Source organism: Ammospiza caudacuta, chromosome 20 (genome assembly GCF_027887145.1).
Source record: "Ammospiza caudacuta isolate bAmmCau1 chromosome 20, bAmmCau1.pri, whole genome shotgun sequence".
In the NCBI taxonomy this organism is placed as follows: domain Eukaryota; kingdom Metazoa; phylum Chordata; class Aves; order Passeriformes; family Passerellidae; genus Ammospiza; species Ammospiza caudacuta.
This window is the reverse complement of record NC_080612.1, coordinates 4887683-4915650: the sequence shown is the minus strand read 5'-3', so window position 1 is coordinate 4915650 and position 27968 is coordinate 4887683. Positions and strand designations below refer to the sequence as shown.

The 27968-nt window shown below is 45.7% G+C and overlaps 1 protein-coding gene across 1 annotated transcript in view; it reads left to right on the top strand.

The window, feature by feature from the left end:
- Positions 1-2204: 2204 nt before the first annotated feature.
- The window catches only part of CLIP2 (CAP-Gly domain containing linker protein 2), a 63492-nt gene continuing 37728 nt past the window's right edge, over positions 2205-27968 (top strand). The window contains exons 1-2 of the mRNA XM_058817693.1: positions 2205-2418; positions 22331-22869. Of these exons, the coding sequence (XP_058673676.1) occupies positions 2307-2418; positions 22331-22869 (651 nt within the window). The 5' untranslated portion in view covers positions 2205-2306. The remainder of the gene's footprint in view (positions 2419-22330; positions 22870-27968) is intronic.

Here is a 27968-nt window from a genome sequence, read left to right as displayed (position 1 = left end):
GAACACACTAAATATAGAGGAACACACTAAATTCACTGTTCCCCAAAGTTTATGTGGTTCTGGCTGCAAAGTTAAGGATCCAGAGATGCTCTCTAACAGAATAATGAAAAACTGTAAAATCCTTTTATTCTTCTGGCACTTTTTCCTACTTAAATTCTTCTCTATTGCTGTTTTTTCCTTCCCTGTGTCTTTTTATCTTCTTATCCACATTCCTGGTTAATTCAGCCAGCTTTGTGGAAGCACCAGCAGCCCCAGGTTGCTTAATCCTGAGTACACCATCCAACCTTGTAACCAAAATGTAGGATCAAGAAATGAGTGAATTCAGGAGTAAGTCATGTTGTGGAGAGAGCAAACTCTCAGGCTGGAGGGGATGGATGGAGATCTCTAGGTAGAGCACATCACCTGCCAGCAGGAGAGTTAGAAATCAAGTTTGTAAAATCAAAGCCAGCCCTGGGCAAAATGTGCACTGTGAGAGGGAGTGGGTGGGAGGTGCCACATCTGATGGCTTGGCAGATAACAGGAACCTGGCTGATCAATGTTTCTCACCTCCAGATTGAGTTCCTTGTCTCCCTGTTTTATGCTAAACAGAGCTGGAAGCTGCAGCCTCCTGTCCAGCTCAGAGCTGTTCCCACCAGCTCTGCTGCAGAAAGGTTGGGTTTTTCTCTTCCTTAGGAAGAGTTTCTTGTCTTGTCTGTTATTCCTGCTGTGGGTGATGTGATTGGAGCATCCAGCCCTGAATATCTGCAGGTGTCTGAACCCAGCCCAGCTGTTGAACACCTTGGTGGGCACATGGGGAAAAGGCTTTGATCCCTCAGGTTTTTGCTCAGGCTCCCTCCCAGGATGTCTCTGCTGATCCCTCCTTTCTCTGTCTCTTTAAGCTGATGTAGGATGACTGACTCTTGCTGCACTTTGGTGTTTTAGATATTTGTGAGCCCTCAGGAATACAGCTTTGGAATTCTCCTTGTGGTTTTCCCTCCTCTGTGTCTGCCTGCAGCTTTTCCTGGAGCCCTGCCAGCCCTCTGCTCGCTCTGACCCAGCCTCTGTTCAAGTCCTTACTCATGCCTCAATCATTTCCCATCCCATTATTGCAATTCCTCCTTGCAGCATCTGTAAATCTTTGATTCTCAGGGGTGCTGCCTCTTTTCCTTTGCCCAGGAAAGTGTCCCCAGTGTCTGGCTGCTCCTTGGATTGCTCTCCTTGCTGTTAGGTTGGCATTGTCCCTGGTTTACTCTGCTGCCACCTTTTTTTCCTCCACATTCTAGCCTGCTGACACCCTGCCTCAAGATTCCTTTTGGCTGATAGGCTCAATTTTTTATTATTTTTCTTTATCCATTAGGAATGTTACTGCTTTTTTTTTTTTTTTTCTTTTAACAACTTAGTAATTTCCTTTATTTCTCCTTTCGTGTCATAAAATTTGCTTGCTGATGCAACATCCTTGCAAGGAATTTGGAGTTTTTATTCCATTTGCCTTCAGGGAAGGGAATGACATAAGGAAGGGTTGTGACTTCACTAATAAATAGTTGGTAGTTATGCTTAAGTTTCAGGACATTTGGGGGTTTGGTTGTTTTTTTTTTTTTTTTTCAAATTTTCTTGTAAATCCATAGGGTCAAATTCCTTTTTTTTCTGTGATAAGTTTTTGGATTTGTTTTTAAGGAATAGAGCTGAAAACCCCATCTCAGACACTGGCATTGTCCTTCCTTCCCCTGCCACTTTGGAGAGGCTGCTCTGAGCATTCAGCAGAATCAGGAAAGCTTTTTACCTCCTAGACAGTGTTTTTAGTCAAGGGGGTTAATATTGGTCAAAATTTCCTTTAGTATGCATGTGTGTGAAGGTTGGTGCCTTTTGTCAGGGCTCTGACAGCATCACAGAGGCTTGGCAGGTGAGGCCAAGCTGAGGCTTTAGGATTTAAAACCAGTCAAAACCATTTCAGTTACTCAAATCCCAAACTGTTTTAAATTCTTCTTTAATGGCTCTGGGAGGTTTCACCTTTGGCCCAGGACTTTGAGATTGATTTTAAAACAAAGTAACATGAAGGTAGGAGATGACAGAAATGACCACCCTTTTTTTGTAGGAGAAAAAATGAAAGATTCTGCTCCCCTAGGGCTGTGAGAACAGAGCTGGGCACTGCTTTTTGGGAGCCTGGTCCACGTTCTCCTGCTCATTCTGAATCTGATTTCTTTGTGCTCTTCTCCCCCAGGTGTGTGACCATGGAAGAAGAGGTGCACCATCAAGAATCCTGAGCAGTGACCCCAGGACAGCTCTGGAGACACTGGCAGCAGGAGCCTGAGCTACAGGAGAGAGGAATCATGCTGAAACCAAGTGGGCTTAAAATCCCAGGCAGGGCTGGGAAGCACTCCAGCCCTGTGGGACGGGCATCAGGGACCAGCACAGCTGCTGCCACCACTGGCTCCAAGGAAGGTGAGGGCTCCATGCAGGGCATCAGCTGCCCCAGGGACTGCCTGGCCTGGAGGCAGTGGGCTGGTGGAGCCAATGTTCTGTGGGATGTGAAATTCCCATCTGTGTGTGGGTTAAGGGATCAAAACAAGTGTACCAGGGTGAATAAATGGGCTCCCTCTCCCAGGTGATGCACAGAACTGGCAAGTTGTGGAGTGGGTGGTGTTGGGGAAGATGAAACAGGAAAGCCTTATAAATATGATTGTCTGGCAAAAGATTTTTGAGGAAATGGAAACTGTAAGCGAGATTGAAATGAAAGCAAGCTTTGAGATCCCTCAGTTACTGAACAATTGGAAAACAATGGTGTGGCCAGCTGAAGGTGATCCCCTTTTGATGGAACAACACCCTCTGCTTGCAGATAGGCCCAAGGGTCAGAGCAGACCCTACAGCTTGGCAGAAGGGGCCCAAAGAGGAGTTTTTAGGGTTTAAAATGTAACACAGTATGGTAATGTAATGATTCTTATAGGCTGTATGGAAATGCTGTAGGATTTGTATCTTGGACTAGATCCACACTGTGATTGAGAAATGAACCTGAACTCCAGTGTGTGCATCTATTATTCCAGATGAGAGTTTTGTATTTCATGTTTTTCATTTCACTTTGTTAAAAAGGCTGTCTCTGCCCTGTTGTGACTCTCTCAAGGTGCTTTGGTCTGGATTTATAACTGCAGCATGTTGTGGAGTTACTTTCAGTTGATTTTAATCACATGAAAAACACCAAAATGAGGCAAAGGATCTGAGGCCTCTCTTTCCCCCAGAGGCTTTGTAGTGGCATCTCAGCAGGCACAGTTGGTGTGTGTCTTGTGGTATGAAAGGGTCAGGCAGTGGCAGGGTCAAGGCAACCTCTGGGCTGAATGCAGCTCCTGTTTGCTGGAGTTCCTTTGTGCCTTGTTCAGCTCCAGCCATCTGCCACCAGGGGATGTGCAGCCAAGTGCCCTGGGAGGCTCCAAATGGATTCTGACCTTTGCTTGAGGAGTTCTGAGGCTTATTCCTGGAAAAAAGTGGCCATGGAGAAGGGGAGAAGTCTTGTGATGGTGGGTTGGTGCTGTGTGACAGATGTACTGCTGCTCCTCTGCCTGTCAGGATAGTCCAGGGGACTTTTGGAAATTGTGGAGGCATTCCTGAGCCATTCCTGAGCCATTCTGAGCCATTCCTACCTGGAAGGTGAGAACAGAGCACAGTGGGGTTATTTAAACAATGTGGGCTGGGTGTACAGCAGGGTTGGGCTGTGGTGTTACCTGTGGCACCTTCTCTCAGTGCCCTGCTCAGGAGCTGTGTCCCTGCATGGCCTACACATGTTCTTCCTCCTGCAGAGCTCACAAAACTCTGGCCAGCTGCCTCTTGCTGCTCTCTGTGAGCAAAGTGTGCATCCCAAAATCCTGCTGCCCTGCCTGTGTGCCCTTCTCTGAGAGCAGCAGATCTCTGCTGGATGTGGGGCCCAGCCCCAGCACAGTCAAGGGATTCAGCCTTTGGTAGGGGAAAACTACAATAGAAAATATTCTTTCTTTGTGTTAAAGTGGTTTAAATTTATTCCAGAGCCAGTCCACATCACTGAAACCTTAACCATAGCAGGCACTGATGTTAATTTTGGGAATGCCTGCAGCCAAAGAAGCTGGTGGTAGATGGCTGTGGAAGCTGGATTTAATTTAATTACATTTCCTGGGATTAGTCAGATCTGGGCCACTAGATTTTATATGAGGTCTTAAAAGTTGTAAGGAGGAGTCTGTGTGTGAGGTGTTTGAGAAGCCCTGCAGACACCATGAGCTCCATGACCTGTGTCTGCACTGAAGGTGCTTCCTGGGAGGCTGACAAGCTTTTCCTGACTCCACAAAAATTCATTACATGCCCCTGAACTGCTGCCTTACTCCTTGCCTCTGCACTTACCCTCCTCTTTGCCAGCCAAAGGAGAAGTCTGTATTTTCTGGAGCTTGATGGAACAAAACCAGAGTGGTTTGTGTTACAAAATTCAGAGCTGCAACACTCATCTATATGAATTTGCTACCTGGGTGGAGGATAGAAATCTCAAAATCCTGAAATGTAGTTGCAGAAGAGAACCACAAATCTAACAAAGCACAGAATTAAACTGCAGCAGTGCCCAGTCTGTTGCCTCTGAGATGTTCATTGGCTCTGGGAGCTTGGGGAAAGAACCCAAAAGGGGATTATATCTTTCAGATTGCATGATAAGAGAAGATGCCTGTTCTCCAGTTGTACCTAAGGTATGTCAGAGCCATTAGCAAATGAATTTTTAAAAGCTCCACACTTTGATCCTCTTCCCCTCCCATAAGTTTATCAACCTTGTCTGCACAGGTGCAAGTGGAGGCACTTCCCTTTATTCTTACTCTGGAATACACAAATTGCTTTGATTTCTCCTTTCTCTTTTCCCCAGTGTCCTGTTCATATTCTTTTGTAGAAACTCAAGTGTCTCTTATCTGTCTTTTATTTCTTTCTCCCTTTCCCAGGCAGGGAGATTCCTCTTCAACATTTCCATGTACTCTTGACAGCTCACATCTAATGTACCAGAAAAAGGGTCAATGCAGATGGGAGATGCTGTGAATTCTATAGAATTTCACAGTTCATGGCTGGAGGTTTCTACAGAGACCAAATGTGCTGTAGTCACACTGAGCCAGCTTGTCACACATGCTGTATCTGAGTTATTTCTCCTGAAAACACATTCAGAGTCAGCTCTGCTCATGGAATATCCTGAGTGGAGAGTTTTTGTGTCTCCTTACCTGAGCTGGTGCTTTCACAGAGCCTTTAGGAATAAGAGCTTTTGTCTGGGTTAGGTACATTGGCTTGCTGTGGTTGTGGGCTTTTTTTAAAAGAACAGAAATTGCCATTTCTTCTGAAAGTCAGTGGGGAACTGGCAACTGACATGGACTCCTGGAAGAAATTTAGCCTTGAGTAATGTCCATGCTGGCTATCCCCCTCCCTTCTCTCCTGTAAAGCTGAAACAATGGAAAAAATAAGTTCTGCTGCTTTGCAGTAACTATTTTCCTTAACCAGACTGAAAATTCATCTCTAGCTGCCTTAGGAGAGCATTTCCCACAAATGTGTTGGCTTATTTCCCATGTTTCAAGTAAAGTCACTGCTCTTGACCCCACATTCAGGAGAGGTTTCTGTGCTAAAGGTGTGGGTCATGGGTAAAGAGCTCAGTATAATATTTGGATTTCTCATATGTCTCAGTTTCTTTCCCACCCTCCTCCTGGAAAAGCCTGGAAAAAGATGGAAAGAGAATGGAAGCTGTGATGAATGGGCCCACAGAGCCCTCCCAGCTGGTGGAACAGGTGAAAGCTGCTGGGAAGAGAAGCATTCACATTTCAGAGTGGGTTTTGTCTGCTCAGAGCAGTGTTAGAGTGATGTGGTTGGAGCAGAAATTTGCCTTTCATACTTGATTTGGCTGTCAGCTGGCTCTAGTGTTTTTTTATGGTTCTTAAATCTCTTGTTCAATTTAAAAAATCTAGCAAAAGACAGAGGACAACAGAAATACTTGTATTTGCAGATGGGGCTGGGCAACACTGAGACTTCAGTGCTGGAGGCAAGAAAGCCCAAACTTATTGAGTTTTCTGTGAGACTTATGTGCATCCAGTCAGAATCCAGAGGAGACCTTGGGTTTTACAGATGGATCCTGTCTTTCTGAATGGGCAAGTGCAAATATCTGTCACATGAATTTCATATTAGGCATGGCTAACAATATCAAAACTGTTTTTCAGCACTTACCTAGTTTTATTGCCAAAAACTTTGCTTTGAGAGCTAAACTGTGCAGCATATTGCTGGGAGCCTGGCAATGCCTTCCTGTTTTCATGTAAGTGTACATGCATTATTTTTCATGAAGAATAAATGCACAAGGCTAATCATGTTGGCATAGTGTCTGCTCTGCAAACACTGTGTGTTGCTTTTGTTCACTGAAAAGAAGAGTGAAGCAGACTGGAACGTTCCCAGGGCCATTAAGGAGAATGGGATGACTGGCTCCATAGGGTAATTAAACTAAAATATGCTGTAATGAGGGTTTGATAAGGCTGGGTTGGGTATTGGGTCCTGGTTGGTTGCATTTGGGGTTTGGGTGCATTTGGGGCTGAGGTTGGTCCCTGCTGGGGACAGTCACTGCTGTGCCTCTCAGGGCTGAGTTTGCTTGAGGGGGTTAACTTTTCCTTTTAAATTTCTTTTCTAGAAATGTGATTATGTTCTGAGGGCTGCTTCTAGTTTGACACTCAGCCATTCTGTGGCCAGGTCTCTCTTGATCTGTACCTGTCTCAGTTCTGCTGGAGGATCCTCAATCTCACCACCACCTTGGCTCTCTTGTGCATTTACTGCCTTGCTCTTTCCCAGTGGAAAATCTTCATTCCTTTTTATTTATCTGCCACAGTGTTAACAGCAACATCTTGGTAAATTAACTTGGAAATCAGTTGTTCACACCTCAAGTTTCTCAGGATGTTTTTTAAGTTAAGTTGGCTGGACGCATTGCAGTAAGAAGGAATTTCTGTTGCTTCTAGAATTTTCTGTGTTAAAATACAGAGGGAGGGATGATGTCCTTCCTGGGGAATTTATGCCTCAGTATTAAGAAAGAACTTGGGTAGGTTGTCCTCAGGTAATTATTGGTGGTTTGGTGGCATCTTAACACAGGCTTTTTTTATAAAGCTGCAAGAAACTGCTGAGGCTCTCTGATTTTGTATCAATCTAGTAATTCTAATTCCCAAATAATATTAAAGACTAAACCACTGTTTTGCCTGCAACAAAAGAAATAGGATTGTAATGTCCAGAGCAACTGATTGACCGGCACAGACATAGGGAGCTAATTCTTGTCTGTTCAAAGGCTTTGTGCCTGTTGATTTATATTAACTTGGGGTGTTGTGTGCTGGTGAGGGCCAGAGGCTGCTAGTATTGCTAGCAAACATTTGGTTTTGCTGTTTTGCATCAGGCCTCATGGAGTGATTGCTATTGTCAGCTCCCATCTGAGTGCTGTCCTCAATTAAATCCACACAGCAAGCCTGGATTAGTGGTCCTGCTGGAAATGTGTCATTGGTGAAGTTTGATGAGCTCTCTGCACAATTCCCTGAAAGGTGTTTGTGCTCAGGTGGGGTTGGGCTCTTTCTCCAGATGACAATTGTCAGAACCAGAGGTCACGGTCTTAAAAGTCAAAGTCTTAAGCTGTGCTAGGGGAAATACAGGTTGGATATTAGGAAGAAGTTTTTCACAGAAAGAGTAATAAAATATTGGAATGGCTGCCTGGGGAGGTGGTGGAGTCCCCATCCCTGGGTGTGTTTAACAAAACCTGGATGTGACACTGGGTGCCAGGGTTTAGCTGAGGTGTTAGGGCTGTGTTGGACGCGATGATTTTGAAGGTCTCTTCCAACCTGGTCATTCTGTGATTTATGTTAATGGCTCTGTATACACAGTGTCCTCAGTTCCTTGGGGAATTAGGATGAGGTGCCAGGGAGGTGTTTGAGGATCAAATGCCTCTGTGACAGTGTCAGCAGATCAGCACTCCATCAGCAGCCAGAGCTGCAGGATCTGGGTCTGCACAGGCAGTCAGTCACCTGGTGAAGGAGTTAACAGGTATCTGAAAGAAAGGAAGATTGTTTTCAGGGGCTGAAAAGGAAAAACTGCAACTGAGGATTGCTGTTTTGCTGGTCCAGGGCTGAGGTGCAGCTGAGGAGTGGAACTGCAGCAGGCATGGGGGCAGCTCTACTGAGGGATCATTAGAGCCTGAGTGTGTCCCCTCATCACTGCTGGGGTTTGGCTGAAGTGCCCTGAGTGGGGGTTATGTCCCTCCATCCAAATCCAGTCACTCATGGACACAGATGCTGTCCTGAGACTCTTCATGTTTGTTCTCATCCTCATGTGCCAAAGTGTTCTGGCTTGGCTGTTTGCATAGGGCTTGTATTCAGCTCGTGTGCCTTTCCTGAGCTGCTCTGCCTGCCATCCTGCACTCTGCAATACCTTTTGTACTGGGGTTTTTGAAGGTGGAGGTTCCTCCACCCTTTCTGGTTCCCCTCCTGAAGGGAAGAACCACCTTTGGTGGGGTTCCTCTCCCAAGAAGTGATTCAGAGCATTCCAAGCAGTATAAAAGGGCATTGAATCAATCTTAGTTTTATCAGCTTTACAGGAAACATATAGAGATAGCTGTGAGTCTGATTTTAATTGTCTTAATGATTAGATACTCTTAGAAGGATTTGTTGTAGTTAATCCTTGATATTCAGCTCATTCATTGTGGGTGAGGCATGAGCACACAGCAAAGACATATGGAGGTCAAACACCCTCCTGCTCCCTCTGTCTGTAGCTCTTCACAGAACAGCAGGGAGAGAAAATCTGCTTCCCACAGATGTTCAGCTTATGGAGGTTGGAATATAATGAACTGAATCCTGTTCAGCTGGGCTGGGGTGTCTGCAGTGGAATCACTGTGGTTGTGCTTACGCCCATCAGAGTGGGGATGCAGCTTCAGGGTGGGATCAGCCCCTGCATGTGCTGCCTCCAAAAACTGCACTAATCCAGCTAGAGCAGATTAATCATTAAAGCCCTGAGCCAATATTCATTGAAATTAAAGGAAAGATTCCCTTTGGCATAGATGGATTTGGGATGAGAGTCTGCTGAATTAAAGTGGCATCAGGCTGTTGGTACATAAAATTTCCCAGAGGCTGGAATTAACCAGCACACAGTGACCCTGCATGTGAGCATCCTCCTTGCAAGCAGTCTGGTAGGTGACTTGGTCTCCACAGAAGCCTTAAAATATTTAGAATACAAATATTATTCTCTATTTATTTTAAGTTCAGTAGGATATTTACTTTTTAATGAAAATGCTAGTAAGTAAATTAATATCTTGTTCCCATAAGAAAGAGAAACTGGTTTTTATGCAGGAGTGAGAACTGTAGGAAAACACTGTTTTATCACAACACTCATTCTAAAATAATAAGAGTTGTCAAAACTGAGCTGTCTGTGACTCCAGCAGCTCTATTCAAAATACAGTTGTTGGTCTCTCTGCTACAAAATGTTTGGCAATGCTGTTTTCCAGCACAGTAAATATGTGTCCTGTGTGCTACATCTGCACTGTGGATGCAGCAGAGCACTTCACTCCATGCATGTGTCTGCAGAATTCTTTGTGAGAGAGGAAATGTTTGTGAATGGGGACTTTTAAATGGTCTCAGAGGAAGGCAGTGATGGACTTAGCCATGAGTTCCTCTTAAAAGCTGAACCTGCCCCAAGGTTCAGGAGTTAGTTTGTGTGAGGTAGTGCAGTTGTAGAGCAGCAGGAGTTAACTCTGCTGCAGGACTGCTCCCAGCCTGCTTGAGGAATTCCTGCCAAGCAGGAGCTGTAGGTCACTCTCACTTTCTGTAATTATAAGCTCCTATGCACACATGAAACCTTTCTGACTGCCTCAGCACCTCCTGTAAAGCTTGAAAGGTGTGACAAATTATTGCAAGTATTACCCATGTTTTACACCCAAGACAACCTAAAGAAGTAGGTCTTGTCCATGTCATCCTGTAAGTCAGAGGTGAAAGTGGAAGTTATCTTGGCCAGCAGATTTTTCTCGCCTTTTGTCCTCCCAGTTCTGGCACAGGAGCAGCAGCTTCCCTCTCTGATGCCACTTCCTTTCCCACTGCCTGAAGTGTTGTGTCTGTAAACATCACTGCCTTTGGGATTTGGCTGAGGGTGTGCAGTCACTGAGCTACAGGGTAACTTTCTGTCCTGCTCATGCTTGTCTTATTTCACACTTAAATCTGCACAGTTCTTTAGGATTCATGTTCCTGAAGACCTCAGGAGCCTTTTGCATTGCTGTATAATTTCACAGAAATACTTCCTACAGAATATTTTATTTGGAGGTATTTGCTCAGAAAAAAAATCTTGTCAGAAATTAGAAGGGTTTGATGGAGATTTGAACAGAAGAATTTCAGGTGAAGATGGTATGATGAGAAAATTCTGAACTCTCAAAAGGGCTTGGGGGTATCATCCTCAGTGACTGACTCTGTCCTGGCTGGGTGTTCAGAAGATAAAAGCCTAAAACTGATCATCTGATCAAGCGATGAAGAAGTGGCATGAGAGAGACTCATAATCCACATGTGAGTCTTTCATACCAGTAATATGTACTGGGAATGGAGCAGAGTGTGTGCTCAGTGGGGCCTGTGCTCAGTCTTCTGTGCAGCCTAACTCATCACCTCCCAAGCTTTATCTGTGATATCTCACTTCACATCATCAGTTTCCCCACCACCACTCATGGAGTGGTGTTTGATGTCATTTCTGGTGGTCACTGAGGCTTAGCCCTGTTTGCTTTGAGAACACTTGCTGTGTTTGTGTCATAGCTCATGTATTTTAGGATCAGATTTGGGTCATGGTCATGTTTACTTTCAAAAAAAAAGACAAACAAAAAAGACATCCACTGCAAATAGGTGACTTGGCTTTTCTGCCAATGATGCCTGTTCATGTGCAGCTCATTGCCTTTTGAGCTGGATACTTAGCTGTTAAAGCCAGGTATTTGGAATGAAGTAGATGACTCAGTGTTAATCTGCTCTCAAATATCCTTTTTATTAGATTAGGCAAAGCCAAGCCAGCCCAGCACACCCTACACTGTGTGGAGCTGTGTACAATCAGCCCTTTGTGTGCTGGGCAGCCTGCTCTGTGCATGGACGTATGGCTGCAGGAATAAAGGCTGAAGGAGTGATGAATCAAAGCTGTCTTTAGCACACTGCAGCCCCAGGATTGTGCCCAAGTTTGCTTGGCAGTGGTCATTTTTACCTCTGCTGCAGTTCCTCTGGGATTCTGGGGTGCTGCAGGAATCTCCCTCTTTCAGGGGGATGACTCAAAGAGATGGTGTAATTGTACTGATGTTGTGTTTCTGCTGGGGAGGGGAAAAAAACTCAATCCAAGGGAGAATGAATGTGCTTGTCTGTCTGCTGGTGCCATCCCAGTGGCTCAAACTTTGCTGTTTCTCAGCATAGCTGGTAACACTGAAAACCAGCATATAGAGATAAGGAGCTAAAAAAGCATCATCCTTCACTCTTAAATGTCAGGTGTTAAGCTTTTCTACTCCTCCCCTCAAGAGTAGCTGCAGACAGGGCATGAGGAGATGTGGCTGCAGGCTGGCAGCTCTTGTAAAGAGCTGTGAAGATTATCCCAACTCCTGCCAGAGGGAAGAAGAGCAAAGTAAAATCAGAAAGACAGAGAAAAGCTTGTGGCTGTACCAAAGAAATATTTCTGAGATTCAGCAGGTAGAAATGAGAAGTGGTTATCTGTCAGGAGAAGGGGAGTGAGGAAAATCTTAGTGCTGTGCTGTATTTCTACATGTCTGGCCCTTATCAGGGGAGATTCCCTGGAGCCAGCAGAGCACTCCCTGCCTGAGGTGCTGCAAAAATGTACCAAATAAAGGATGCTTTGAGCCTGAGCTGGGGGAATGCAGTGGGAGCACAGGTGTGAGTGGCACAGCTCCTCACCTGTCACACCAGGGAAAATCCTGCTCTGCTCTGGAGCTAATCTGACCTGGCTGGGGTAGCCAGGTCACTGAGCACTCTGAGCATATTCCAGAGGTTAAAATGCTTGTTCCATGGCTGGAGTGAATCACTGAGCACTCTGAGGATGTACCAGAGGTTATAATGCTTGTTCCACAGCTGGAGTGAATCCCTGAGCACTCTGAGGATATACCAGAGGTTAAAATGCTTGTTCCATGGCTGGAGTGAGTCCTGTGCCCACAGGCAGTGTGTGCCAAAGCTGGAGTCAAACTAGACTCTCTCCTGGCATTTAGCTTTTCTTTCCCATGGATTGTTAGAGGTACAGTGAATCTGCTTGTGCTTGGCTGCTCAGGTTATGCCCTGTGAGTGAATACCCTGAGTTAGGCACACACAGCAACTCCTCCTGCGTCTTGTTCCCAGTACAGGGATCCTCTAAACTGGCTCCAATGTGATCAGAAAGTAATAATTGGCGTCCAGCCAAAGCCAGGCTCTTTTTTTGGTGCCTTCTCTTCTCCCTTTGATTGGGACTGAGCTAATGCTATCATTCCTGAATGACTAAGGCAGTGTCATTCTGTGTGCACCTGCTTGAGCAATGCCCTGCTTGGCTGCTCCTCTCAGTTGGTGCTGCAGGAATGGTCCCAGGGTCCATCCAAGTGGTTTTTGTGTGGGAATGATGCTTGAGAAAAATTCCAATATGTAAAAAGGCTGTGAAATATCAAACCCCTGATGCTCAATTAGTTCTTCTGGTGGGGGGAAAGCACTATGCTTTACTTGGCTGCTCTTTACACTGTTTGGTGCTCAAGAAAAATTTCTCCAGTTCAGAACAGTCCCAAGACTGCTGCTCTCTCTCTGTGCTAGTGCCAGTGTTCTGCCTGGGAAATAGTTTATAAATGTCTTATTAAAGACCTGTGTCTGCCTCCTTTTCTTTCTTTCTGTCATTGGATCAGCTCAGTGAGAGCAGCTGTCCTCACTTCCATCACAGCAGCCCCAAACACACTTGTGCCTTGCAGATTCCCACAGCCAAAGAACAGCAGACAGCTGTGCACGTGTGTGTGCTGGGCTTTGTGGGCATGGGGGTTCAGGCTGAGCTCCTCCTCGACCTTCTCCATGCTTCTTTGAAAAGAAAAGACTCCAAGAAATCAGCTTTGTGCTAGTTTTGTGGAGAAGTGAACACAGGGTGAGACTGCAGCTCTGCAGCTGAGGGTGAGTGTGAGCTGGGCATTCCCTGGAAGGAGGCTCCCTGTGCTTGGCAAGAGCCTTTCCTGTGAGTATCCCCTCCCCTGCTCCTGTTTTTGTTCTCATAGGTTACCCTGGGCTGCTTTCTAATGCTCCTTTCTATCCCTACATCTTTCATTGCTTGCAGTGGTCAGTGGGAAGTAACCCAGTTTGGCTGTGGGGCTACTGGGACAAAACTGAGTGAGGCTTTAGAGCTAAGGGCTTGCTGGAATAGAAAAATGTATTTTCTTGTCAGAACAAGTTATGGTGAATAAAGTGAATAATGCTTCTATGTGGAATATTCTCTAGTTGAAGTGATTTTATTGTTTAAGGAAGAATGGAGAATATTATTTTGTAATACACCCTGGGTTACTTTAACATGCTAACCGGTGTTCATTAAATTCTAGTTTTGCATATTAAATTCTAGTTTTGTATGTTATTTCTAGAGATGAGGGGTGGCACATGCTGAGGAAGAAGATATGGGTGCTCCAGTCTTTGTTAAACTTGCAAAGCTGTTAAAGTTGTGGGATTCTTGTTTTCATTGTTTCTGGTGAAAACAGGGTGCTTCTTCAGACGTGTGATATATAGACCCTGTTTTAAGGCTGAAAAATGTTAAACTAGAGTGTTGAAAAGTGAATGTTGAAAGGATATGGTTTTAAAAATAATAATTATGTAAAAATTAAGACTGCAATTTTGAGATTAATAGATCCAGCCATATGCTGCAAGGTAATTATCCCTCAGTGAAAGAAACCTTGTGCATTTTCTACTAGTCACTGGCCTCCCCTGTACTGCCAAAACCAATCTGCTCTGCGTATTTTGTTGAATACTGTTGTTTTTTTAAAAAAAAAAAAAAAAAAACAACTTTAAATCCTCACACATAAATATATAGCTTTGCTGTTTGTTTCTTTTCAGAATTACAGTGGATTTGATCTAGCATAGCTGGTAACTCCCCACCTCCTCCGTCTCTAGCAGGCACCAGGAATGTGCCTCCTGCCAGGGGCAGGGCAGATTTTATACCAGTCAGCATCTTGAATGAGACTTTATAAGAAAGCCTTTGTTAGGGGTGTCTGTGTCAGGCTCACTGCCCTCCCAGCTGCCTCTTGGGAGGCAAATATTTGTCTCAATGGGCATCTCCTTCCATTCAGTGCAAGACATCTCTGCAGTGCTCCTTACTGGGTTTTGCTTCTCATTCATAATTCTCATTCTTACTCTCTTCCTCCTCATTGCAGTTTTATTTCTGGATGTGCCTCCTCCCTTCAGAGGAGCTGAACACAGGGATGCTGAAGTTATATCAGATTTTAATATCCATTGGGGTTATTCCTGGGAGCAGCAGGGCAATAGATTTCCAGGGTGCCAGATGCAGAGCTTGCCTGTATTACCGGGCCTGAGTGGGCGCAGCTGGTGAGAGAGAGACGGTGAATCTTGTTTCTTGAATCAGAAGGCTTGATTTATTAATATATGATATAATACATTATAGTTATACTAATAGAATATAGAGAGAGGTTTGCAGAGCTGCTAGCTAAGCTAAGAATAGATAGAAAAGAATCTACAACAAAGTTGTGCTCAAGGACTCAGTCCCCTAGCTTGCACTGGTGATTGGCTCTTAATTATAAACATAGAAAATGAGCCAATCAAGGTGTTCCTGTTGCATTCCCCAGCAGCTGATAATAATTGTTTACCTTCTCTTCGGGGGCCTCTGGCCTCCCGAAGACGCAGAAATCTGAAAGAAAGGATTTCTGTGGAGAAATGTCTGCGACATGCCTGTGTGCCAGATCTTGGCCCCAACCTTTCAGCTTTGAACTTGCAGAGCTTTCAGCTCTTGTTTCCAGTCAGCCATAAATCTCTGGGGCTCCTTCCTCCCACAGTGTGCTGCCAGGCAGTTGGCTATTGTCTGCACAGTGTTGCTTTTTCTTCCAGGTACCTCTTCCCTCTCTGTTTCTGCCTCACCCTGCAGTGTGAAAGGGCTGTGATAAATCCTGCAGAAAACAGCTGCTTCCTTGCTGTGCTCCATAATTTGAATTTCCATGTGGCAGTGGGCTGGCTTTCACCTGACTGCCAACAGCATCATGTTTATGTAATCCAGGTTGCTTTGAGAAGCTCAAATCCCCATGTGGTAACCTAGAAATTCCTTGTGGCACGGGCTCACCATCAGTGAGAGCTGTGGAGGCAGCAGGTACCAGCCCTTCTCCCACAGGAATCTGTGCCTGTGTGGCTGCTGCTGCCAAGGGAAGAATCCCTGACCCCTGCACTGGAGCTGCAGCAGTTGTGCATCCTCCTCTCTTGCCCAGTAGCCAGGCTGCTGTAGGTGGTGGGGAGCAGAGCTCTGCACTGTCCTCCTGCGAGGGGGAGCTCTGATGAGCTCTGTTCTCCCTCAGTGAAGTTCTGCAGAGTTGTGCTTGCAGATGAAATGGAGCTGCAGAGCCAGAGAAGCGCACAGTAACTGCAGTGTAAAGGGTGAGTAAAACCCACTGCACCAGGAACTGAGAGCTTTGTGGCTGTAGGGACAAAACCAGGCTGTTCTCCAGCCCACAGTGGAGGGTGCTGGGCTGTTGGATGGGATATTATCCTCCAGCCCACAGTGGAGGGTGGTTGTGGGGGTTCCAGTTGTGGTTTCTCTGGGTCTGGATTGAAGGCACTTGAGACAGTAGTTCATGTTCCGACTCAGGTGTTTATTATTTCTTATCAGTAAAACAGTCTCACTGCTGTGAGTTCTGCAGCTTTTCATTAGAAGGCACAAAATGGCAACAATCTCTTGTTACAAGGTCTTTTAAGACTTTTAAGACTATCCAATTAAGAACTGACACCTGGATTATTTTCCCTTTTAACCCAATAACTGATCCCAAAGAGCCTGCAATGGGGGCTTTTCTGCCCAATTACAAAATGCCACCCAAACCCATGAAGAAGAAGGAAGAAGGAGCATGAAGAAGAAACCCAGGATGACACCCTGTGCCCTCCATCTTGCTTCCATGCACACCATACTAAAAATCCCAAAACCTCAATTTCTCAGCACTTGATACACCTACACTGCTCTCTGTAATCTATTTCACACTTTTGTGGATTCTATTTTATTTTGAAGTCTGGGAAATTTTTTCCATGAATGAGGGTCAAAGTCAGTGCTCCCTGGGGGTCAGGGCACCCCAGAGCCGACAGGAAAATATCCCCTGTGTGCTCTGGGTTTCCACAGGTGGTGGGCTGTTGGATGGGGTATTATCATCCACCACAGATCTTTGGTGCTCTGAGCAGGGACAGTGTCTGAGTGTCATCCCCACCTCATCATCTGAGCAGTGAGCCAGGCTGCTCCAGTGCTCCAAGGCTCTTGAATAATCTCTGTGGCAGTAAAACCAGCCCTTATTCCTTTGAGCTGGCACCCCTGTGGCCAGCAGTAGGGTTTTCCAAGTGACAAAATCTTGGCTTCAAATGGGCATTACAGTCCCCTGGTCTCAGGACCGTCCTGAAGCCCTGCCCGGGCTGGGAGGAGCAGAGCTGGTACCAAAAGGTTTTTTTTTGACCAGTCTGGTTGCAAGGCTGCACTTTGAGATGCTGACAGACTGCACAACTTGCTGCCCCATCCCAGGTCAGTGGCATCTACAGCAGGGGACAGTGACAGGAGGCTGAAGTGCCTTCAGTCTGGTGCCAGTGGCAGCTCTGCCAGGCTGGGGCACTTTTGGTGCTGGGTGGTGGATGAGAAGTTTATTGATTTACCATAGAGAGGGAACATAGCTGGGATTGGGTGGGCAACTCTGTGCTGCATGTCTTGTGATGTTTGAAGGTAAAAACCTCTGAAAATTAAAATACAAAAGAAAAAAAGACCTCTTTTAGGAGCACTGTAAAGTTCTTCTGTGAACATAATGTTTGTGCTTATTTCTCCCTCCTTCCTGACATGAGACACTACTCTGGAATCTCTGAATCTCTCTTCTTTCTTTTCCTTGGTTGTGGTTTTAGTTTTTTGTTGTTGTTGTTTTGTTGTGTTTTTTTGGTTTTTTTTTTTTTGTTTTGTTTTGTTGGGTTTTTTTTTTGAGCGTGTGGTTTTGTGGGGTTTTTTGGTTGAGTTTTTGGGGTTTTTTGTTGCAGTTTTTTCTTTCCTCTTTCTTTTAAATCTAGTGTGCCTCCATTTCATCAATTAACTGCTTGTCTCCTGATTCCCATGGCAACACAACAGGCTGTTGCATTTCTGAGCCCTTTGGCAGTTGTGGTGCCTGGCATGTGTCTTGGGAGCAGCCAGGCCACAAAAGGGTTCTGCAGGGAGTAGGAAATCCATGGGCAGCACTCCCTGAGCACTGCCTCTCACACTGAACTGCTCTCCCCTTCCTCTCCCTCCTCCCCTTTACATACAAGTTTCCTTTACCCTTTGTTTCAGTTGCCTGGTGTGAAGAAATGAGCAACTGGAGTGCTGTGGGAGGTTAAAGGATGTGCAGGGAGTGAGGGGATGGATGGGCTCAGTGGATGTGACTGAAACACAGCACGAGGCTGAGATGTCAGGGATCCTGCAGGGAAAGGATTCCTGCTACTCCTGTGCTCTCTTCCTCCCACTTCAGTTTCCAGGGCTTTCCTGAGGGGGGGGTTCTTGCTTCTGTACTGTACAAAGCTTCTGTTCACTCCTTCCTACAGCAGTTTCCAAGAGCTGGAAGAATCCATGCCCTTTTTGCAGAAGCCCTTGTGCTTCAAGGGATTTTGGACACATGGCTTTCATTGACACGGTAACAAGAGCCCTGTGAACAGGCTGAGACTTGAGTTAAACTTTTAACCTCTCCAGCTCTTGGTTGGTGGGAATTTGGCTCCTGAAGTACTGGTGCCCTGTCAGGGTCCCTAAAACTGGTGGGATGCAGGAAGAGCTCTAAGCCCCAGGTTTGCCACAGTGGTGGCTGATGCGAAAGGGAAAGCAGAGATTTGGAGCTGGATAAGGTGTGCATGCAGTAGATGCTATGTGTGACTGATTTACATATTGTTGCTCAGCCCTGGAAGCTGTGACCTACAGGAAACCCACTTAATCTGAAAAGAATGAGCCAGCTAATGAACACAATGGGGCTGTAAAGCTGGAAAGCCTGAGTGGAGGAGATCCTGCTTGTTGTGTCTTGGAGCCTGGTCCCAGTGAGAGGAGGAGGGCAGCTGCTGCTGGGGAGGTCCTGGCTAGCAGGTGAGGTCTGCTCTGGACAGAGCAGCACAGGGAGATCCTCTTGGAGCAGGAAGAGCGTTCCCCATCTCTGGCTTCCAGGTGAGCTGCTGAGCTGGAGCCCAGTAGTGACCTTCAGAGAGCTCCTGTGGCTTCTTGGTTGGCATCAGCAGGAACTACCAGGGCTGGAGTAGAAAGAACCCAGTTTGTTCTGTTGGGTGGGTTTCTCTTGTGCAACTCTTCTCTATTTCATACCTGAGATCTGTACCCTTGGTTTGCTGTTTCTTAGAACTTTTTTCTTAGCGAATTTTTTGGAACTTGTTGGCATTTCTCTGGGAAGTCTGCCTAGAACAGGAAGGCTTTTCTTCTTCAGAACAGCAAATCCAAGTGACACAGACCAATAGACCAACTCCTTTTTAGGCTGGAAAATCTCAGGACTCTTTCATGGCAATCCTCTTGGGTGGCTTTCCCTTCAGCTGTAAGAGGTACCAGGACAGTGGCAGTGCCAATGTCAGCTCTCTGGGAGCAGTGCCATCAGCTGCTCTCACTTTTGGGCTTTCCTAAGGTACTCATGGGATTGAAGTCAAGTTACTCATTGCTCCATTTGCCTTCTGAAAGGCTGGTGACCAGATACCTACCTAGGAGGATCAGAGCTTAGTCTGCTTGGACTACTTGGGATGCTGCCTGCCATCTAGCTGGTGGGTTAGTAAAAGCCAAGAGAAAAGAATTCAGCTTGATCATTGTTGCTCTTGGTTTCTCTGAAAACCTCCTGCACCAAAGCCTATTAGCTGCTCTGTGGTTGTTATTTCATATGTGGGTAATGAAAGCCATGAAAAACACAAGTTTCTACACTGTGGCCATAATAAACAAGGTGAACCTTCAGGCAGTTCCTTATTTACATCCTGTGCTTTTGAATAATTCACCTCATGCTCAAGAATAATGATGTTTCTGCCTGCACTGCTCAGGAGCCTGGGATGAGATTGTTTCCTTGAGATGTAATTACTGTAGTTCAGCATACCTGCTTATCAGACAGGCACCTAAAATGAACAAGACTGTGTAAAGTTCCACTAAAATTTTGGCTTTTGGGGGAGGACAGTGTTGCACCAGGAATCCAATGAACTGTTCTTTATTTTTTTTGCTGATCCAAGTCAGTTTTGAAGGTGTTTGCTCTTGCAGTGAAATACAGTGAGTCTAAATGCAGTTTTAAATCCTGCTGCATTGTTTGTTCAGCCTTGGGCAGCCTTCCTGCCTTTCTTTGCTTGAGCTTTGCAGCTGAAGGGTTTGCTTATCCCAGCCACATTGCAGAGGTGCTTGTGAGAGTCAAATGTGACCTGTACCTTGACCATTAACTAACACCTGAAATCAAGAGCTGTGCTGAAATTCATACTCAGTAAGTCAAGAAAAACAGTTTTGATCTCCTCTCAGTAGAGTAGCAGAGCCCCCCAGATTTTATGTGCTCATAGTTCCCCGTACAGGAGGTTGAGTTTGGCTGTCCTTGGCATGGTGGGTATGTGTGCACAGACATGTCAGTGGCACAATCTTTGTGTGTTAGGGTGCTCTGCCAAGCACAAAACCGAGGTGTAAGTTGCGTTTCTAATTTAATTTATTCTTGTACCCCTCACAGACCTTGCTGGTGATAAACCCCTGTAGCCAGCTTTGGTTATTTAACTTAGAGCTTCTTAAAATGTAACTTGCTAAGCTGACTGCTTTACTGTCTTGTGTTATTAAGCCTTGAAATGACAATAGTGGCCTTATTTTCTGCCTATGATTGTTTTTATAGTTCAGATGGATGGAGCCCTATTTCCTTCACACTTCTTTTTATTAAAGTCTTTTGTAAAGATCAAAAGCTCTAAGCATCCTTACAGTCTTTGGGTTTAATTTTTTTTTAAGGTGAAACTGGTTCTTGGATGTAATGCTGTCCATCTGATGGAGCTCATCTTGGTGTACTGTCCTACAAAACTGAGAGTGGCACAAGCTTAAATGCCAGAAACTTGCCCAAAAGCCCCCAAAACTTCTTGATGAACACATGAGATTGAGGAAACTTCCAAGGCAGGGTCCAGAATCCAGGAGAAGGCTCTCCCTGGGAGCTCTGCTGGGAGCTCCATGGTCTCTCTTGCCACCAACATTTTCAGCTGGGAACAGTATTCACACAGCTGGGGACACTGTTTACTGTCCTTCCTGTGCCCATCATGGGATTTTCCTGAACATTCCCCATGTGTTATGTCCCTTTTGGCTGATCTCAAGAGCTGTTCCAGCCCCAGCCCAGTAAGCTGTTGGAGATAGTTCTGTTTGTGAGAGGAGTTTGTACAATCACCCCTTAACTGCTGCTCTCTTCTTGTCCAGACAAGGTTCAGACCAAGCAGAAGTGCTGCTTCCAGGGCCCCCCAGACTGGTGGCCATAGAAATTTGTCAAGTGTTGACTCTGGAGTCCAATGAGAACCCAAGTGTCAAAATTGATCCCTCACAACACACATGATTTAGCAGGAACTAAGTTCTTCATGCTATTGCCCTGGTGCTCTTTTCTTTCCTCTTTCCTAGACCTCTAGCAAAGCTTTCAAGTATCTTGCTTTGAGAGCTTTTATGTTTTTCATTCTTTCTAGGAGCTGAGCCTGATCTGTCAGGCCCATTACTTGTGGAAGAACTGTAGAAGTGTTGTGGACTGAGCCACAGTGATGGCTGAGGCTGAACAAGTTTCACAGTTCATTACACATAAGCACTCAAGTTTGGTTTGTCTCTGCAGCTGCTCAGGGTGTCCTCTGCCAGCCTTCTCTGGTAGCAAATAAAAATTTTCTCCTGGCTGTGCTTTAGAGTTTTCTGTTTGGTGGCAACCAGAAACTTCAGTTGAAAGTTGGGCTGAAGAGTCCAGGGAGGTTTCACTGAGCACAGGATATGTGGGACCAAGCCTCCTGCAAACACCCCCCACGCCAGCTATGTGGGAGAACCACACCTGGCACCTCAGGGCTGTTGGGAGCTGAGGATGGCTGAAGAGGTATGTGACTTACTGGATCTTATTTTACAAGCTTATTTCCTCACTTTCTGTTGTGGTTTCTTCTAGGGCTTTACTCACACTCTCCCTTTAACCCTCAGAGAGTTTTAATGAAGTTCTCATGTCCTTGTCATTTGTTGCCTGGGGCCCAGGCTGAAAGCCCAAAGTTTGTGATAGGAGGGTTTGACAATGGGGTCAGCAAGAGTTGGGTCACTGCTGTCTCATTTGCTTGGGTTGACTCTGTTCCCATTCAGGCACCTGCCATGTATTTAAGGGTCCCCTTTTGTATTATGAGAGTTTGGCTTGTCAAGATTCTGCTGGAGAGTGTGAGCAGAACACTGCATACCAGCATCACCTGCACTTCTCCTTCCCCAGGCAGCAGAGAATTGCTGGAAGGCTGGTGCTGGAAAAAGGGCACTCATTATTGCCAGTTTATTGAGTTTCATGCACATTGTGTGACCCTGCAGGGCTGTGCATGAAGGTTTATAGATGCTTCCTGTTTAGAGAGATGCTGTTTATATTGAACACACCCCAGGTGTCTGCTTGCTGCTGCATTTGCTCCAGCAAAGGGCACAGCAGGGGCTGGGAAAAATGGGGAATTTGTGGAGGCCACTCTGTGGTCCCACAGGAGCAGTTAGTGGGACACACTATGAGGTTCTCATAGTGCCAAGTACTGAAACATCAGTGCCTCACACTTTTTTTTTTAAATATATATATTTTGATTTATTTTTTGGGGTAAAAGGATGACCTTGGCTTCTTCCTGCAAAGCAGCAGTTCATTGGGCTCCCTTTGGTCCTTAAGCACGTACCACCACTCCTGTGCTTCTGAGCTTATCCACACCCTGGGGCTGTGAGGGGGCTGAGGTACTGTAAAGGGGATGAAGACATGGGGTCATTTCTTTGTGTTCTGTGTGAGACCTGCAGAAACTGGGCAGCAGATGGAATATCTGTGCAGATTTACACTGAAGAAGGTGTGTAAGTAATGGCATCACTCAGGTTTAATCCTCACAGGGCGTACACCTACAATCTAAGTTGTTGTAACAGATGTTTTCTTTCCGTAAATGCCTTTTCCTGGTGTTTTGGCTTCCTTCTAGGACTTCTCCTTGTACCAAAACCTCTTTTCCTTGATCCACAGGCTCCCCTTTACACAAGCAGGGCACCACATCCACCGCCAGCACCGAGAAGTCGGCTTCGAAGGTTGCCGAGGTGGGCGATGATTTCCTGGGAGACTTCGTGGTGGGCGAACGCGTCTGGGTGAACGGAGTGAAGCCAGGAGTGATCCAGTACCTCGGAGAAACGCAGTTTGCTCCGGGACAGTGGGCAGGGGTTGTTCTGGATGACCCTGTGGGTAAGAATGACGGCTCCGTGGGAGGAGTGCGCTACTTCGAGTGCCAGCCGCTGCAGGGCATCTTCACGCGACCGTCCAAGCTGACGCGGCAGCCGGTGGCCGAGGGCGCGGGCAGCGACGCGCCCTCCGTGGACTCCCTGACGGCTCAGAACTTGTCCCTGCACTCGGGGACGGCCACGCCGCCCCTGTCCACGCGCGTGATCCCGCTGAGGGAGAGCGTCCTCAACAGCGCCATGAAAACGGGCAACGAGTCCGGGTCCAACCTGTCGGACAGCGGCTCGGTGAAAAAGGGGGAGAAGGATCTGCGCCTCGGGGATCGTGTGCTAGTGAGTTGGCTGGGGGGTATCGGTGGGGAAACACAGGGCACCAGCTCACCAAGAATTTTACAGCAGCCCTCAATTTTACTACTCACTTTAAAAGTTTTTTGACCAATTGTGGAAACCCAGGGCACTGGGTATGTTTCCCTGCCTGCTCTAGGGTGCTCTGACCCCCAGGGGAGCACTGACTTTGTGGTGGTGTTCACAGGGGCACCAGGAAGAGGGAAGAGATGAGGATCTGACTCCATGTTTCAGAAGGCTGATTTATTATTTTATTTTATATATATATATTATATTAAAACTATACTAAAAGAATAGAAGAAAGGATTTCATCAGAAGGCTTGAGCAGAATAGAAAGGAATGATAACAAAATCCCGTGACTGACCAGAGAGAGACACAGCTGGACTGTGATTGGCCATTAATTAGAAACAACCACATGAGACCAATCACAGATCCACTTGTTGTATTCCACAGCAGCACATAATCAATGTTTATATTTTGTTTCTGAGGCCTCTCAACTTCTCAGGAGAAAAAATCCTAACAAAAGGATTTTTCATAAAATGTGTCTGTGACAGACTTTGACCCTCATTCATGAAGAAAGTTCCCTAAATTCCAGAATATGCTAGAATCCACTAGGGTGCGAGGTAGATTGTAGAGAGTAGTGTAGGTGTATGACTTAGGTGGGAAATTTAGGTTGGGTGTGGTGCAGCAGCCACACATGGGGGAAAGTGAACCTGAGGATCTGCCCTCTTTTAATGAGTTTTTTTGCTCCCATTTTCTCCTTTACCTTGTGGGGAGAGTGTTCAGGTGAGAACTTATGATTTTACAAGCAGCAGCCATAGAAGGCACACTGCAAACTATAAAATCTACAGTAGACCTGGCTCTGTTCTTTCTGAAGCATGCAAGCAATGGAATGATGTTCTCCAGACTTGTTTTACCCCTTTCTTCTCCTGACCATAAGTTCTCTGAGACCAGACCTGTTCCCTGAACACTGCTCACCTCAGTGGGGCCCACCCAGAGTGAATTTTGGCATAGCCACAGGATACAACCTGGGAGTATCTCTCCCCTGGGCTTCTGTTGAGTTGTATTTTGGGAATGGTCTGGGTTTTCAATTTTTTTAAAATGAGGGTGCGTCCTTAAAAGCCTGCCCTCCCTGCCTGCTAATTTATCCCCCTCAGATGTTACTAGATAAAGTTTGTGCTGTGACTTGTTAGTGTAATAAATAGCTACAAAAGAGTGAGCCTGGAATAAGCTTAGTCTGTCTCTGGTTCTAGCAGGAATGCTCAGCATACAGAAACATGAGGAATTGTTTGCACACAGTCATAAAGATCCAGGAAAAGAACAGATAATAACAGGAAGAAATAATTTGCTATTATGGTTCATTCACATCTGCTTGGCTTGGCAGCTTTTATTTTACTTATGGGAGGAGTCAGTTAATCATGTTGAGTATTGGAATACATAAACAATAATTCTGAATTAACCTGACTTGCCTCAAATTCCTTGAGCCAATCTTTGCTCATCCTCTATGGATGGGTACAGTTTTAGCTGTCTTTATTACTCCTAGTGTTTCCTTTTCTGAAAGAGTGTATTTTTATCTGAGAGTGGCTTTTAGATGTATGGGATCCACCAAAGGCTTTTCAAATGAGGGAAAATGTGTTTTCAGTGAGTGCTTGTGATGGAGCACAAGGTTGCAGGGGACCCTTCCAGGTCAGCCAGATGGACACCTGGCTCTCTGCAGTCAGGCTATTTCCTGATGGTGCCTTTCTTCAACTTCATTACAGTCCATTATAGCTTGAAGACATTTTTGCTTTTCAGTTACTTTGTTCCAAGACCCTCTCTGACTCTCCAGCAGTGACTTTCAGCTTTCCATTAGAAGCTTTCCATTAGAAGAGTTAGATAATATTTGCCTTTGGCACTCAGACTTTTTCCCAGAGATGTAAAAATTGCATTAAAGAGATGAAAAATCCACCCTAATGTTATAGAACTCATCTCTTGAAGTCTGGCAAATAAATGTGGGACAATTAACCTTTGCTTTAGTGACAGCTGAGCTTCCTGAAGTGGGATAATTGCTGAAGTTCTGTTAATGTGAGGTTGGCTTATTGCCTTTCTGCAGGGAAAGAAGGGCTGGAAACAGAGCAGTGGAGCATTTTCTGCCTGGGAGGAATTTCTGCTTGGTTTTTTGCCTAAGAAAATGTATTTTGCATTCTTTGTGTAGAGGCTTTCTTAGCAGCTGAAATCATTCCCCTTTAGATGTCATTACTCTGAAGGAGTGGGGGAAGTAGGTGGTTTTATTATATGTCAGCCTAAATAAAAAATAATTTAAATTAAAAGATTCTTCTTAGAATAGGTATTCTGCCCTTCAGCCATGCTTGTACTTCCTAACTGGAATTGTGCAGTTCAGCATTGAAATGGAGTGATAAGTAAGGCTGTTTAAGGGCCAGTGGCTGGTTCAGTTGCTGAGGGGTATTGCCCAGATACCTTCTGGATGGATGCCAGGTTTGTGATTTTGCTGGAACTTGCAGGGCTTCAAAGGCAGTGCAAATGCTGGGACAGCAACATTTACAGGGAGAGTCAGTGAGGCAGCTGAGCCTGGACAGGGCTGTGCGGAGCCTGGGCTGCTGAAATGGATCCTGGCCTTCCCCTGAGCGTGGGGTTTTAATCATCTTGTCTGTCTGCTGCAAACTGCTTTTGCCTGCAGTGTGGTGAAGCTGCTGGCAAATGATGGGAAGCACTCATGAATAAACAAATCAGGTTCTTTCTTCAGTGTTCGCCCCCCCACCTGTCCCTGCCACAGCCCTGCTCAGCCAGCCTGGGGCTGCAGAAAGCATTGAACCTCCTGAGTGAGAAATAATTTCCTGAGAAGCTCCCTGGGCAGGAGAATTGCAGCCTAAGCCCTTCTCCTTGGGCAGAGACAGCTCACTGCTCTGCTGCCAAAATCCCTGAGTTGTTTCAGCGCCTGAGACTGAAGCCTTGCTGCTGGAAAGGCGTGCAAGGTGGCATGAAGTGTGAAAAACACCAGTCACTTGGTTTTAAAATTTTAGAAGTTTAATAGTAATAAAATGGCTATAAAAATAGTAATATAATTAGAGTAATAAAAATTTTCTTAATTAGGATTAGGACAATATGAGACAATAAAAATAAAGAGTTATGGACAGTCTGGGTACTTATTTCTGGGCAAAATAGCCCGAAAAAGGACCCACGTTAACAGAGGATTAACCCTTAAAATCAACAGCCTGTTGCATATTCATACATCTCATACATGATGCATAAATTCCATTCAAACACAGGATTCTGTCTGGTCAGTGTCAGCTTCTTCCTCTGAATCCTGACAGAGTCTTCATGGCTGAGCAAGGCAGGAAGAACTCAATAAGGGAGCAATAAATTATTTTTCTCTGAAAGATTCAGGTCTCCTGTGGCTGCTACCTTGGTGCAAGTCTTCTGTTAAAAAAAGTATCTTACATAGCATAGTTTCTATTTTAACCTCATGTTATAACCTAAAACTGTATTTAACACACTACTTAAGAAAATTAATACAGCATCACTTTCTAACATAACACATATAACATTCATTTTAATATTTGTGAAAAGATAATCATAAAATACACTTTTTTTTTTTACATGAAGGAAGGATTCCTGCTTTTTATTCTCCTGGTTAAGCTCTCCCAGCTTGTGAAGCCCTACAGGTGCAGCAATGCTCCTTTCTCAGCCAATCTCCAGGCATATTCCCTTACTGCTAACCAGGCAGAAAAGGAGGAAGGATCCCATTCTGTAGTTGTACCAAGGCAGGATTCTCAGTGTTCCAGTGCCTGCTTAGAGCTCCAGCATTGCTGTGTCATGGCTAGGGAGTGCAGCAGAATGGCAGTGTGGGATGATGGATCCCTGCCCCTGTGGAAGTTTGTGACAGGCAATGGGAAGGGCAGTGTTCCAGCTGTGTGCAGGATTCAGGAGATAAGAAAACATCTGGGGCTCCTGTTCAGGGCTCTTTGCTCACTGTATGGGATTGTTGCTGGAAAGAGGCTTTTTACAGGAGTGTGTAGTGTCAGGAAAAGGGGGAATGGCTTCAGACAGAGTAGGGTTGGCTTTGATATTAGGAAATATTCTTCCTGGTGCGGGTGGTGAGACCCTGGCCCAGGCTGTCCAGGGAAGCTGTGGTTGCCCCATCCCTGGAAATGTTCAGGGCCAGGCTGGACAGGGCTTGGAGCAACCTGGGACAGTGGAAGGTGTCCCTGCCCATGGCAGGGGTAGAACAAGATGAACTTTAAGGTCCTTACTAACCTAAACCATCCTGTTTCTATGCAGTGAAACAAAGAGGGAAATAAATAGCCCAAGGCAACTGCCCTGCCCTGCTGCCACATTAACCCTTAGAGGCTCTTTGTGCACAGCCTCCTAACCATTCATTTGGGCTGAGCCACTGCCTGGCCCTTGTCTGCTTGTGCAGTATCTGTAGTTAAATGGGAGCTGTGAGTGGAGTGTGGTGGAACAAACTGTGTTAATAACAGGGGCAGACTTGGCATTGGAGCCAGCCCCAGGAGGAGATGCTGTAATTCCAGGCTTTCCTCTTACACCACCTCCCTAGGATATTATTTTCTCCCTGGTGCCTGACAGATAAATGCACAGAAATGTCTTGCATCAGCACTGCTGTCAGACTCATTGCTGTGCAATGCTGACTTGTGCTGTGGGGATGGGTAGGCACAAAGATCAGTGGTTGGATGAAAAGAAACTATAAAAATTCCTGTAGCATCACATAGGGAGGGCTGGCCTGTAATTCCTGGCTGTCTGTTTCTCCCCTTACCTTAAAAGCCAGCTCTGGCATTCTCAGATGACATGGTATTTATTCAATCAGATAAAGCTGCTGATAGCCAGATTGCAGATGGATGTAAAGTTGTATTTACAGATAAACCTGACCACAAGCCAGTTCTCCACCTTTCACCAGCTGCTGAATGCTGGCCCTGGCTGTGGCTGGGACACAGCCCCAAGTATGTGATGGCCACTTTTACCCCCTTGCATTATTTCAGGTGATCTGTAGTAGCTGTGCCTTTGCCAAAAGCACCCTCTGTAAATCAAGTATTATTGTACAGTGATTTTCAATGCTAGAAGAGCTAAACTGT